The sequence below is a fragment of the Canis lupus genome, chromosome 3, assembly GCF_011100685.1.
Source record: "Canis lupus familiaris isolate Mischka breed German Shepherd chromosome 3, alternate assembly UU_Cfam_GSD_1.0, whole genome shotgun sequence".
Lineage (NCBI taxonomy): Eukaryota > Metazoa > Chordata > Mammalia > Carnivora > Canidae > Canis > Canis lupus.
In genome coordinates, this window is record NC_049224.1 from 56,065,037 (window position 1) to 56,077,140 (window position 12,104).

Consider the following 12,104-nt stretch of genomic DNA (forward strand, 5'->3'; position numbering starts at 1 on the left):
CTAGTTGAAGTTATAGCATGTTATAGCATGAATCAGTACTCTGTTCCTTTTTTATGACTAATACTATTATATTGTATGGATATACCACATTTTACTTATCCATTCATCAGTTAGAAATTTGGATTATTGGCATGTCTTGGGTGTTGTGAGTAATACTGCTATGATCATTTAGGTACATATTTTTTTATGGATGTATGTTTTCTTTTCTCTTGGGTATATACCTCGAAGTATTAGAATGAGCTTTGTTTTTTAATATATTTTTATATTTATTTATATATTTATTATTTATTCATGAGAGACAGAAAGAGAGAGAGAGGCAGAGACACAGGCAGAGGGAGAAGCAGGCTCCATGCAGGGAGCCTGATGCGGGACTCGATCTCAGGACTCCAGGATCATGCCCTGAGCCAAAGGCAGACGCTCAACCACTGAGCCACCCAGGAATCCCAGAGAATGAGCTTTGAATCCATATAAAACATACAAGTTTTGTGAAACTTGGCTACTTGAATTTATCCTTAGTGACACTGGGGACCTTTGGGCCCACTGTGAGAAGAGAAACTGCCTTGAACATGGTAGAAGTGCATGCAGTTCAGTGTTCAGATGGTTGATGTGAGGGTTTCAAATTATTTTCTGACATCCTCTTGTGCATCTAGAATACATTTTACAAATTTTAACAGAGATCAACTTGAAAATCTTTCAATACCCAGTTAAATAGCAGTTGAGCCTCGTGAGGGTGTATTATATTACTTAATCCTAGAATATCATTTAAATGAACTTTGGATATCCACTAACCCAAATTTTACAGTTAGGGAAACTGAGACTCATAGCCCATCTTGTGGTCCAAAACAGAAAACAACTCTCATTCTTCAGAAAGGGTTGAACCGTAAGTGCATACAATAAGCTTTTTAACTTGGCAGAAAGTAATATTTTTAACTTTGTGGGTTCAAGCTTAAAATTTCCTTTTACATAGATCACTAAATTCTATTACACTTAAGGCCTAACATTTGAAACCAAACTCCTCTATAAAGGCAGGAAGTTGCATTCCTGCTCTGTGCTAGGCTCTATGTCTCTGGGTTCTGGGCCCAGTATTGCGATATAAAATGAATAGGACACAGTCCTTGACTTGGTGCACCATGGTTTTTGGTTATTTTGCCTGTCCTGTCTTGACTGTGCTACTTACATGCAGTGATACTTGCCTCTCTATGGTCCATTTTAATGTTGTCTCGGAGGCTCAACCTCTATGAGTCCACTTATGTGTGGCTATGAATGTCAGTTTTAACCTTCACCCTGATCTGCCCTAACTGAATACCACAGAAAAATAGAATTTCCCCAGGCACCTAGCTATTTCCCCAACATTCCTGTTTATAATAGAAAAATAATACATACAAATCACAGATTTCTGGAAGGATAAACTTTTGGTCACATCCTGATAATCTGTGTACTTGTATCTTCTAACTTGTCTTCATATCACACAGGAAATCAAAATCCATCTACTCGTCATAATTGCTGATACCTGAGAAGCTTTCATAAGTCTGCTTTCATACTGGAGTGGCAACAAGCAATTCTTTTTTAATTCTTGAAAGCATGAAGAATTCAGGCATACTGAATTTCCAGCTTCCAGAGGGCATGTGTGTATGTGTGCAGCCTTGCATGTGTGCATATGTGTGTGCGTGCCTATACACATACACATCCTGGAAGATATGCTTACCTCTACAATACTCCCTGTTAAGGTTTTATAATTTACTGCATCATAAACATTCCTCACCAGAATGTTTCTTTGTATTTTATGTCATCTGTTGCACTTGGGACCTTTCATTTTTACCTTCGTATTTTCTATGGCACAAGCTAGTAGCAGATGCATGGACTTTGAAGCCTGACCCCACTTTGAATCTAGCTCTGCCACTTTCTTTTTTTTTAATAATAAATTTATTTTTTATTGGTGTTCAATTTGCCAACATACAGAATAACACCCAGTGCTCATCCCGTCAAGTGCCCTCCTCAGTGCCCGTCACCCATTCACCCCCACCCCCTGCCCTCCTCCCCTTCCACCACTTTCTTTGGGTCAGTTACATAAGTTTGTAGAAGCTCATTTTTGTAAAATGAGAAGAGCCATACCTACTTCATTAGAGTCAATGAAAGGATTATATATAATTATTTGACAAGATGATGTTGGAGAAGTGCTTAATTACAGTGCCTGACATATGGTATAGAAGAAGTGCTGGTGGAATGATTATTTTATCATATAATAATAATATGATGTTCTTCTTATAATGCTGCCATGTTTTTCTCTTTTAAAAAATCTGATTAAATTGCTGAGCCCCTTAAAGCATTCTACTAGTTTTCAAGTCTATTCTTATGAATTCTCTAAGTAAAATAATCGTCTGTAATTAATGATGAATTTACTTTTCCCTTTCAAATAGTTATTTATCTTATGTAAGTTTTATGTCTTATTGTATCATCTAGAATTTTAAGAATAATAATAAATAATGTAGGCAATGCCAACCTTGCCTTTGTCCTGACAGTAGCAGGAATCTTTCTGTTGTTTCATTCAAAAGCAACATTCTACAAATACTTATTGCATGTTTCTTTGTGGTAGGCACGGGGCTGGGTGATAGTCACCCAATTGTTCTTTTGCAACTCATACCTGGTGAGGAAAATACACTGATCACATAATCATGCACATACGTGTGAATCAGGCTGGTTATAGCAAAGGAAATACATGGCACTATAAAGCAGATAATGGGAGGAACTTGACCTAATTAGGGAAGTAAGGGAAAGGCTTTCCAAAAAATAATAGCATTTGAACTTAAATCTGAAAGATGAGGAACTAATCAAACAAGGGAAGGATTGAAGGAGGCGGCACAGAGAGAATTCCCAGCAGAAAAATAAGCAGGTGCAAAGTCCCTTGGTTTCAGGTTCCTGGTCCTTCCTAGGAATGAAGAGGCAGGTGCAGCCAGAGTACTCAGGAAGATGGTGAGGTGATGCTAGAGAGGAAGGCAAGGGCCAATTAATGCCTTACAAGCAAAGTCGACTTGGTTCTTTAACCCAGGATCAATGGGAATCCATACAAGGAATCAAAGTGGAGTTACATTTTCAAAGTTACATGATCAAACTTTAATTTATTTCAAAAAGGTGAGTCCAGATGTATTTTAAAAAAGGGTTTGGAAGGGATAAGAACAGATGTAAGTGAGGCTGTCTTAAGAAGCTATTGCCTCATCCAGGAAAAGGCTTGGCCTTAAGTAGTAAAGATGCTAGAGATGGAGTAGAGCAGATGACTCTGAAAAATGTATAGCAGGTGAGAATCTGTGGGTGGAGAGAGTGAGTGGAAATGAAGTGGCTAGTTTGAGTCCTGGATTCTGTTCTGAGATGATGAGTGCTCACCAGAGGTCCAGTTGGGGACAAGGAAATCATGAGTTCAGTTGTGAACATAATGAATTTGACATGCCTCTGGGCTTCAAACGGAGATGCTAAGTAGGCCATTGAACGTGTGAATCTGAGGCAAAGTGCAAAGATCTAGACTGAAATTACACAATTGTGAGTCATCTGTGTATGGACAGAATTGAAGCCCTGGTATGAATGAGAATCTCCAGGAAGAGAATGAGTGCCCACTGGTGACTTGAAGAGTCAATCCAGTGAAATATTGGACATGGAAAGGAGATTTGAAAGGTTGGAGGAAAGAATGACATGTGATAAAATGGAGAAGAATAGAATATACATTTCTGTGGCAAAATTGATCTGTAATAAAGAAGATAGAGAGAGGGAAGAGACTAGAAGGCATTATGGGTTGTGTGTATGTTGTGTCATTCAGTGACTGAGTAGCTTGGATACATTTATAAGGCAGAGAGAATGCTCCAGGATGAAAGCGAAGGCCAAAGTCACCAGCAGACTTCCTGGGAAGGTGGAAGGGAATTCTACAGTTCTACAGCAGTAGAGATCAGTCTTCAGCAGTGGGAGGGGCAGTTCCTAATTGAAATAGGATAGGAAATAGCCAGGATGCACGTGAGAGGCTATGGGTCCATATGCCTGACCGCAGAAAGTTCCTGGTGTGTGTGTGTGTGTGTGTGTGTGTGTGTGTGCGCGCGCGCGCATGCGCATGAATATTTGTATATGAGGGATTTGGTGGCTGAATGGATAGATGTCTGAGGTCAAGGTGTAATACTCTTCTTACACAGCTGATTGCAATGTGCTGGTATTAGATTTTGTGCCCTAGATGCATAACATTGATGCATGTATGTATCTTGCATTCAGCATGATGGAGTCCAAGCATGCCTTCCCACAAAGGGGAAAATAGGAGTGAAAACTGAATTGGCCCACTGCGGGCTAGTTTTAGCCTACTCCCCATGGAGATGTGTTCCTGACACGGAAGGCTAGCAATCACTGTTTTGTTCTCTTCAGATCTCTTCAAGTCATGACAGGCCTCGAGCTGTAGTTTCTTCCAGCCACTCTTGATATAATTGGTCACTTCCTCTCGGGCTCCAGCGATGTTTATGATGCCCTTCATGCGGCCAAATGGTTTCAACAATCCTTAATCTTTACCAGCTGTGTCCTCAACTGGTTGCTAAAAGGAACTCACCTATTTGCAGTGCTATAAAGCTTGCATTTGAACGCCAAGAGTGATACTGTTCTTTGGCATTTCTCCCAACCCATAGCATATCATGCTTCCCTTCTTTTACTTTACCTGGGAGTTTAGAGCAGTATCCTCTCATTCACAGTAGCTAATCAGCTCAGAGAAAGAAAAATGTATTGACTGTTCTTTTCAGTATGGCCTTGGGCTTGATTCTGTGATACAGCATTGTACAAGGCAATACTAAATAAAGTAGATATATATTTTTTTCTTTTATAGATTTTATCATCAGGGTTAGAGTAGTCTTGTAACATGAATTGGGATTTTCTGTACCTTTCAACAATCTTAAATAGTTTATATCATGGGGCACCTGAGTGGCTCAGTTGGTTAGGTGTCTCCTTCGGCTCATATCATGATCCCACTTGAGTCCTGGGATGGAGTCCAGCATCAGGCTCACTGCTCAGCAGGGAGTCTGCTTCTTCCTCTCTCTTCGCCCCTCCTCTGCCACCCATGCACGCTTTCATTCTCTCTCTCTCTCTCAAATAAATAAATAAAATCTTTTAAAAATAGTTTATATCACAGATCTGTTTAAGAAGTTTGAAAGCACTGGTTCCTACCCGTTCTTGTTTTTCCCTCTTGGGGGCAGGATTGAAGGGAGAGCATCTCGGCTAGATCTTAGCATCATTTTCAACCCCCCTCAACCCCTGCTTATTGTTACAGTCAAGATCTTGATTTTTAAGAAAATTCCCTCATTTAAGTTTTCTTGGGAAAAAAAGTCATCCACTTCATGACAATATTGAAATTACTATTAGTAATTTCATCTAGTCTCCAGTTGCTTTAAGCCTCTCTCTTGTCTTTTTCTGGCCACGAATAATGTAGAATCCATTCACTCTTTCTGACTGAGCAGTTACATAGGGAATGACTTTTGGAAAATTCTAACAGTTGGATTTGGGGGTTTAATTGTTTATTATTTGTTTATAGTTGGACTCTGTTGTGGTCAGAGAATGTGAGCTTCATGATTTCTTGCTTTTGGAACTTACTGCAGTTTACTTTATAGACTAATAGAGGATCAGTTTTTATTAGTGTTCCACTGGTGCTTCAAAAGAGCATATTACGTCTCTTTCTAGGGCCCAAGGCTCTTTGGTTATTAAATCAATATACTTTTCTTATTCAATTTGTTTTTTCATATTTATTTTACAACTTGATGTTTTAAATAGTGGATAGAGCACCTTAAAGACTCTGACTACATATTCTTCATTCCTCCAGATATTTCTTATTGAGTGTGTGTGTTTGTGTGTTATATTATTTGGCATGTTGAATTACTCAGCACTTGTGTGCAAGAAACCCAACTCACGCTAACCTTAAACCAACAAAAGGAAATGTGTTAATTGGCTCTGTTTCCCTTTTCTGAGTCCTTTCCACCCACCTCCCCTCCCCAAATTGTAAATCCATTTCTTGATGAAGGTTTTGAATGTTATTTCTGCCCTTAAAAATATCCTCTTATTATGACATTGTAGAAGTCAAATGTGAATTGAAGGATGTTGTCTCATGCTGCCAAAGGAATTTATTAGAAAAATTAGAACGAAATTTGAACATTTATTTTCTAAATGCATCACAATTATCCCCCAAGTTTTGCTAAGCATAAGATGAGGTAAACTTGTATTTATGGTTTTTACTTTAACTTTTGAAGATAAAAAGTTGTATCAAGACTCTTTTTTTTTTGGTTTTGGCCAAACTTCTTATTTAGTATTCTGTAGTTGCTTAACACACACTTAAATGGTCTTATTGGGGGAGGGGATAGGGGAGGTTCTTGTAGATTCCCAAGGAAATCTCAGAAAGGCAAAATATGGCCAGCATTATCCATTTGCTTTTTTGGATTTACTGGGTGAATAGCACTTTCCTTACATAAGCATCTGATCTCAGGTTTTTCATTACTGAGAACATTGAGATTTCAGTTTGAAGACACTCTGAAATCCTAAGAGTAGCATACCCCGACCACTCTCTAATAGCTAGCTTGTTTGTATAGGCAGAAGGATTCACCTCTCCATTTTAGAAGGCTAGATGTTTGTGGAAGGTCTTAGAATTGCTTTGCCTCATTTACTGGGAAAAATCAGATATAGGAAGTGGCCTTTAGGGACACTTTTAACTTGAAAAATTACAACACTAGTACACAAGTCAAGTCTTATCAAGACTCTTGAAGTCAAGAGTGTTAAAGTCATCTTGTAGGTTGGGTATGTGGGATAGAAGATATTATTGTGGTCATCTTTGGAAAATACATTTTACCTCAATAAGTATCCTAAACCATCTATTAATTTTTTACATTCTTTTGAGTATACTTGCTTTAAGACAGAGAAATTTCTCACAAGTGTTCTAGCACTTCATCCGAATGATTAAATGAGATGACTTTAGAGCCTTAAGGCCCACACACTGTGTCTCCAGAAAATGTTTCAAAATGGTTTCTGTGTATGTTTTCTACAGAATTTTGATTACAAATTAAAATATATGTGAAAGAGAACTGGACTTTGATGAAAAAGAAATGCAGTCCTGCTAGAAAATGAGCATCTGTACCCCTGTAAAGTCACTAAGGAAGTTTGACGTTCGTAAATGGGAACTGATTACTCAGTTGTAGCTGTGTCCTCTTGGTATCTCAAGTTAGCCAGTATGTATTTTAAAAAAAAGTTCATGGGTGATCTATGGAGATTGAAGACCGCATCCTGCCATGGCAGGAACATAAGATTACAACTAAAGAAAGTAGGAGAAAATTTAGTGGAAAGAACTGAACATCACCAATGTATATTTTATATATACTTTTAGCCTATTCTGCATTCTGTAAAATATCATAAAACGGATGAATTGAAACATGGCATTTGGAAAGAGAACCACAGTCTTCTAACATAATGGAACACACATTCTTGCATGAAACTGAATACATTTGCATATTTCAAATAGCATAGTCAAGTTGCTATTACAATTTTTATGTGATTTTTTTCTCATCAAAAGTTTGATTTATATTTTGTTCAGTTCTGATTTTCCAATAATTCTTTTTGTCTCAGTAGACACAGAATACTGGTTGAGACGTGGGCTTCAGGTCCAGACAGACCTGTCTGGCCTCAAAGGAAAGATCAGCCTGGAGAAGTTCCTCTTTGCCCAAGAGGCAGTCACTGCTTTGGGCGGTTAGTTGACTGTATTTGGAATCCCTGCAGGAGAAAAAAAGACCACTGGCTTTCCACTGGAAATAGGAAATCTAATTTTTAGTTTTGAATCTACCACTATTTTGTTGTCTCAATTTTTCTGTAAACCTCAGGTTCCTTATTATTAAGTTAATAAAATGGAGATGATGGTACCATTCTTTGGACCTCACAAGATTATAGAGGGCACTTTGTACATGTCAGAGCACCTTGCCAATGGGAAGTATTGCTGTTGTTTTTGCTAGCAATGGAAATACTACTATTTATAGTAATAATGAACAGGACTTCACACCATAATGAATATTTTAATAAGATATGTACACCAAAGTTAGCACCTGTGTGGTAACATAAAAAAAAAATGTTATTCTTTAGCATCTAATAGGAAAAGCCTTCTCAGGAATCTATGGTGTATGTTTAGTAGGAACACTCTGATGGTTCATTTGAGGGGACTTTGAGTACATTTGGAATGCAGGTATATCTGATAGTAGATGAGGAGTCGGGGTCTCATGTATCAAGGTAAGTATATTTGGGCAGGGAGGGTAGAGGGGCTGAGTTTAAAAGGTGACAGAATATTAAACATTGTAAGGGGATCCCTGGGTGGCTCAGCGGTTTAGCGCCTTCCTTCGGCCCAGGGCGTGATCCTGGAGTCCCGGGATCGAATCCCACAAGGCTCCTTGCACGGAGCCTGCTTCTCTCTCTTCCTGTGTGTGCATGTCTCTCATGAATAAATAAAATCTTAAAAAAGAAAAAAGATTGTAAGATTTTGGAAAACACAAAGTTGTTTGCTCCCATGTGTACCCTGAAATGAAGCCTATAGCCAAGCAGTATAGTCAAAGGGCAGTGGCTTGAAAAGTCCCAAGACCCTATTTTTTCCCCCACAATAAGCTATTCTAAATCATTTGCATTTTTTTCTCTCTCCAACCTCCAGGTCATCAAGAAGCCATCGCAGTGTGCTTGCACACCCAGACCCAGCAGACAGTCAGTGACACCTTGTGTGATCTAGTTCACCGTCCTCCAGCAATGAGCCAGGCTTGCAACACAGAGCCCTGCCCACCCAGGTAAGTGCTGTCCTGTGCTCCTGGGACACTGTATCTGACCGTAACACCCCCTTCTGCAGAGACACCCACATGTACATAGAGGCTTGCGCATCCACCCAAGGTAAATCACCCAGTTTACATAAGAGTTCTCTCTTCTCCATTCACATTGGGCTCCAGCCAGATTTCTGCTTGGGTGCATGGATACTGCTGTGTTGAGCAGAAACCCCTTTAGCCTGGTTCTTGTGAATGAATGTCAGCTGGTCCACTGCTGGCAAAGCCATGAGGTCCACAGTTCTATTCTTTCTCCTATATGTCTCCTCAGGGGCACTTCTTGCCCCAGGTCACATCAAAGAGCACAGGATCTGAGGTAGAGTTAGCACCCTTACACAGTAAGTGCTCAGTCCATATTTATTGAACGATTGAATGATCTCCTATTTGTTACCTACACACTGTGTATCATCACCCTTTCCACTGACTTACCTTAGATCTCAGACTGAGGCATGCAGTGTTATAGGCCCCCATGAATAGATGGGGTTTACTTAGTTTTGCTCTCCTTGATCTGAAAGGTTGACCTGAAAAATTAATCTGCTTCCTTGCTTAAGTCCTTATAAGATCTTGGAGAATTTTATCAGAAGGGAGGGTAGATTTGCCCCATATTCCTCTATCTCTGAGTGTTGCTGGCTACAGAGGATTAAGGCTCAGCATCATTGGTTTCTAACATTAAGAGCTTCCAGAATCCGACCTCCCAATTTTTTTCCTTCTTCACTCCTTCACGTTTGTTGACTTGATCACCCTTCCAGCACAAATCGATTGCCAAAAACACAACACAGATTCTCAAGCATCTCCTCTCCCTCTTTGCCAGATTCTCTTAACTGCCTCTTGGTAATCATATTGCCCATCTAATGAGGTACCTGTATTCTCTAAAGTCAAGTTTGCTACACCTGAGCCTCTAAGTAACTAAGGAAGATTACTGTGTCCCTCTGGCCATATTGGAGGAAGGACAGGTGTATTTTATGTTTATTCAGAAAATGTTTGATTCTGGAAATTTCTTGACCCCTTCTGATTTTGATTCCATAAAATATGTGGGCTGTGTTGTAAAAACTCCTGCCTTGGTGGTCTGAGGGATATGGGGGTGGGGATGGAATAAGCAAGTCCATCTTAGGAATCCAGCCCTCTCCATCCTGCAGATGGGCCCTTTCTTTCTGAGTCTGCTTCTCCAATGGGCACAGTATCCAGAGGAGACTGGCTCCAGTGTATGCTTCATACCGGGTGAGAGTACCCCCTGCAATGAGACAGGCACAGTGTTCCATATCCATGACCATATTTCTGACTTCTGTTGTAGGCTAAGGAAATACCAGGGACTTGCGTTACAGCCATCTTGCTGTGCTCCACTGAGATGCAGTTAGGACCTCGGCCCAGAAATGGCACAGGGAAATATGCTTCCCTCCCTGCCCCACCCGCCCCTCTTACCTTGCTTGATGCATTCCAGAATGATTCCCAGATTACAGAAAGACATACAAGAGGGGTTTTAGGAAGTTTGATCCAACTCCGACTTTGGTTGCCCACTTTGTCAGGTGTGTCCAGAGCTTTCTAAGAGTATCAATCATGTGGGTATAATGCTGAGTGTTTATCTACTTGATTTGTCCCTTTTATCTTTGGAGAAGTGACACTTATGTTAAGTGCTGCCTTCTCTACACCAGCCGGCACTCTCTTTCTGGAAAGATGACTATAAAAGAAATGATTTGGAATTTATACAAACTCTAAATGGTGACTACAGTTGGGCTAAGCATGCAGTTCCATAGCCATAAACAAACAAGAGTGAAAAGAAGAAACTATTACTACTAAATTTGGAGTGTGCTTTATTTCTAGTTTCAAATCGTATTCTGTATCAACAGAAAGCTAGTCTTCACCCAGTTGTGACTGTTCTTTCTAGCCCAAACCATTGATGAATTGATGAATAAGGATGTTAGGACAAGTAGACATTGGACAATTAACCAGGAAAATGGACACAGGTGCCAACAAAAAGTGTTCTTCAAGTGAGGGGGATTGGCACAGCAAGGGGACAGAGGGGGCTGAGGACATTGGTGAAACTGGGTTTTACTTTTGTAAAAGCAATCCTGTTCTGATCTTGCTCTGAAAGTGAAGACAGCCATAGTAGATCATCATATAATTTCTTCAGAAAAGAAAAGAGAGAGAAAATACAAAACAATCTATTCTTTCCTCATTCGAAGAATTAGAGTACCCAGTTGCAATTACCACCTATGTTATGTTCAGTGTAAGATAAATAACTTGGTTTCATAATCTTTAGTTCAATTTTTTAAGATGAATTCCAAATCAAACATTTCCCCACTATTTATTCTATTTATCATAGAATTTGAGTCCCTTCTTCGAGTGGCTTTTGTTAAGTGGCTTTTTCTGGTTTCATTGCTCCTCTGATGACATGGACACAATTCATGATGCTTTATCTCTCAACCTTCTATCAGTCTGCGCCAACCATTCCTAACTGCTGCTGCCTTAACTCAGAGGTATTTTGCATGAACTGTTTCAGCAGTTTCGAAATAAACTCTGGCCTCTTGTGTTTCCTGCTGTGATCCATAGGGACATGTACGGCCTCCAAGTATCTTTCTAAATTGCGGTGACCATGTGAAGCTCCTACATAAACCCTTTGGTAATTTTCCTTACCTGTAGATCACAATTCATGTTCTTTACTTTAGCTTGTGTATGAGTTTCCTAGGGCTGCTGTAACAAAGCACCATAGATTAGGTGGCATAAACATCAGAAGTTTATTGTTGCAGTTCTGGAGGCTGGAGAGTCTGAGATCAAGGTGCTGGCAGGATTGGCTGTGTCTGAGGCTGGAAGGGAGATCCTGGTTTAGGTCTCTCCCCCAGCTGCTGGTATTCCAAGCATTCCTTGGCTTGTGGATGCTGTTCTCCCCATGTTTCTGTATTGTCTTCCTTCTGTTTGTCTCTGCCCCATTGTCCCCTTCTTATAAGGACACCACTTATATTGGATTGGAGTCCATTCTAATGACCACATCTAAATCGATCATCTGCAAATACCTTATTTCCAAATAAAATCATATTTACAGGTACTAGGAGTCAGGGCTTCCCTAACTTTTTGTGGGGAAACAATTCAGTCTGTAAGAGCTGTAAAGTCCTTTGTGACCCTGGTTTTAGGTTCTTGAAATACATCTCCTGTCACTACCACCCTCAGCTCATGTGAAAGACAGGCACAAGCATGCACACGCCCTGAGGAATGTGCTCAGTAGCCACAGAAAATTTTCACTGTGCCCCACACTCATGTTCCTTAATGCTTTCG

General features: G+C 39.9%; 1 protein-coding gene across 2 annotated transcripts in view; it reads left to right on the forward strand.

Annotated features, from left to right (window-relative positions):
- The window catches only part of ADAMTSL3 (ADAMTS like 3), a 337,319-nt gene that overhangs the window by 222,718 nt on the left and 102,497 nt on the right, over window positions 1-12,104 (forward strand). For both annotated transcript variants that reach the window (XM_038532980.1, XM_038532981.1), the window contains exon 17: window positions 8,678-8,807. In XM_038532980.1, the coding sequence (XP_038388908.1) occupies window positions 8,678-8,807 (130 nt within the window). The remainder of the gene's footprint in view (window positions 1-8,677; window positions 8,808-12,104) is intronic.